This window comes from Macaca thibetana, chromosome 13, assembly GCF_024542745.1.
Source record: "Macaca thibetana thibetana isolate TM-01 chromosome 13, ASM2454274v1, whole genome shotgun sequence".
NCBI lineage: Eukaryota > Metazoa > Chordata > Mammalia > Primates > Cercopithecidae > Macaca > Macaca thibetana.
In genome coordinates, this window is record NC_065590.1 from 14,517,077 (window position 1) to 14,518,459 (window position 1,383).

At 49.0% G+C, this 1,383-nt stretch overlaps 1 gene segment (V, D, J or C); it reads right to left on the minus strand.

Annotated features, from left to right (window-relative positions):
* Positions 1-638: 638 nt before the first annotated feature.
* LOC126934457 (immunoglobulin kappa variable 1-39-like) lies at positions 639-1,174 on the minus strand. The segment is given in 2 exon segments: positions 639-985; positions 1,107-1,174. Coding segments are annotated over 2 exon segments (402 nt in total).
* Between the last annotated feature and the right edge of the window lie 209 nt (positions 1,175-1,383).

Here is a 1,383-nt window from a genome sequence, read left to right on the forward strand (position 1 = left end):
TTAACAGGGAGGATTCAGGGAAAATGGGGCCAAGTAGGCATTGGAAGGAACTGGCCTTTTACTCTGATCATTCTCTTTGGCTAGGTCTGTTTGGAATAGGACCTTGGCTACTCAACTGTAAGCAGGTGCCTTAGAAAATCAGACAGGTTCTCCAGGCAGAGAGCATCAGCAGCCCCGGGCTTCCCAGATATGTCTGAGGACCACGCGATTGGCAATTATACCTTCTGAAGTGGTAGATACACTCTGGATTCATGGCAAGATCCAGAGAATCCCTCTTTTTGACATTTGCATCTTTATTCCCATGCCCCCAATACTTTTAAAGACTGTAGTTTAGACTCTCATTCCTGTTTTTAGAAAAAAAATTCTACTTGGAATTCCAAGAGTGGTGTCTCCTTTACGATATTAATTCCAACTCACACCATAACTCAGACTTCGTAGGTGTAATCATCCCTGTTCTTAATGCAATCAGGAGAGGGTTTGCCATGTCTGTGCTTCTGGGGATGAGGAGAAGGAAAGATAGTTAAGGTATAGAGGAGACTTCATGGCACTTTCTACAGAAACTTCAATGTGTGGATGCAATTTGGGAAATGTTCTCAGCAGATGGAGGCACCAGGAGGAGTAGCTGGGGCAGTGCGGACTCACACATCTGCTTCCCTGGGGGTTTTTGTTATGGCTTGTAACACTGTGGACGGAGTAGTATAATCCTGTAGACAGTAATAAGTTGCAACATCTTCAGGCTGCAGGCTGCTGATGGTGAGAGTGTAATCTGTCCCAGATCCACTGCCACTGAACCGAGATGAGACCCCCGTCTGCAAACTGGATGCAGCATATATCAGGAGTGTAGGGGCTTTCCCTGGTTTCTGCTGATACCAGCTTAACTCCTTGTTAATGCCTTGACTCGCCCGGCAAGTGACGGTGACTGTGTCTCCTACAGATGCAGACAGGGAGGATGGAGACTGGGTCATCTGGATGTCACATCTGGCACCTGAGTTTGGAAACATAAAAACAAACATCCACACAATCAGTCATGCTATATGAAGCCCTCCCCGAAAATCCAGCCAGTACTGAACACACTGGCTGAGCAAATTCCTAGTGTTCTTCCTTACCTTGGAGCCAGAGCAACAGGAGACCCAGGAGCTGCACGGGGACCCTCATGTCCATGCTGTGTCCTGTCTGAGACTGACTCCTGCACAGGGTGTGACCAGGCTACAAAAAAGTCTTCAGGGCAGGGAGGGGGCTGTGCTCTGGGAACATGCAAATCAGCAGGGGATGGGGCTGGCTGGGCACAGCTGCAGGCCTGGCTCATCTCAGTAACTCAGCACAGGGGCAGTGTCCCCAGGGTCTCAGGCTGGACCAGGGCAACACAGATTTGCCTTTAATCTG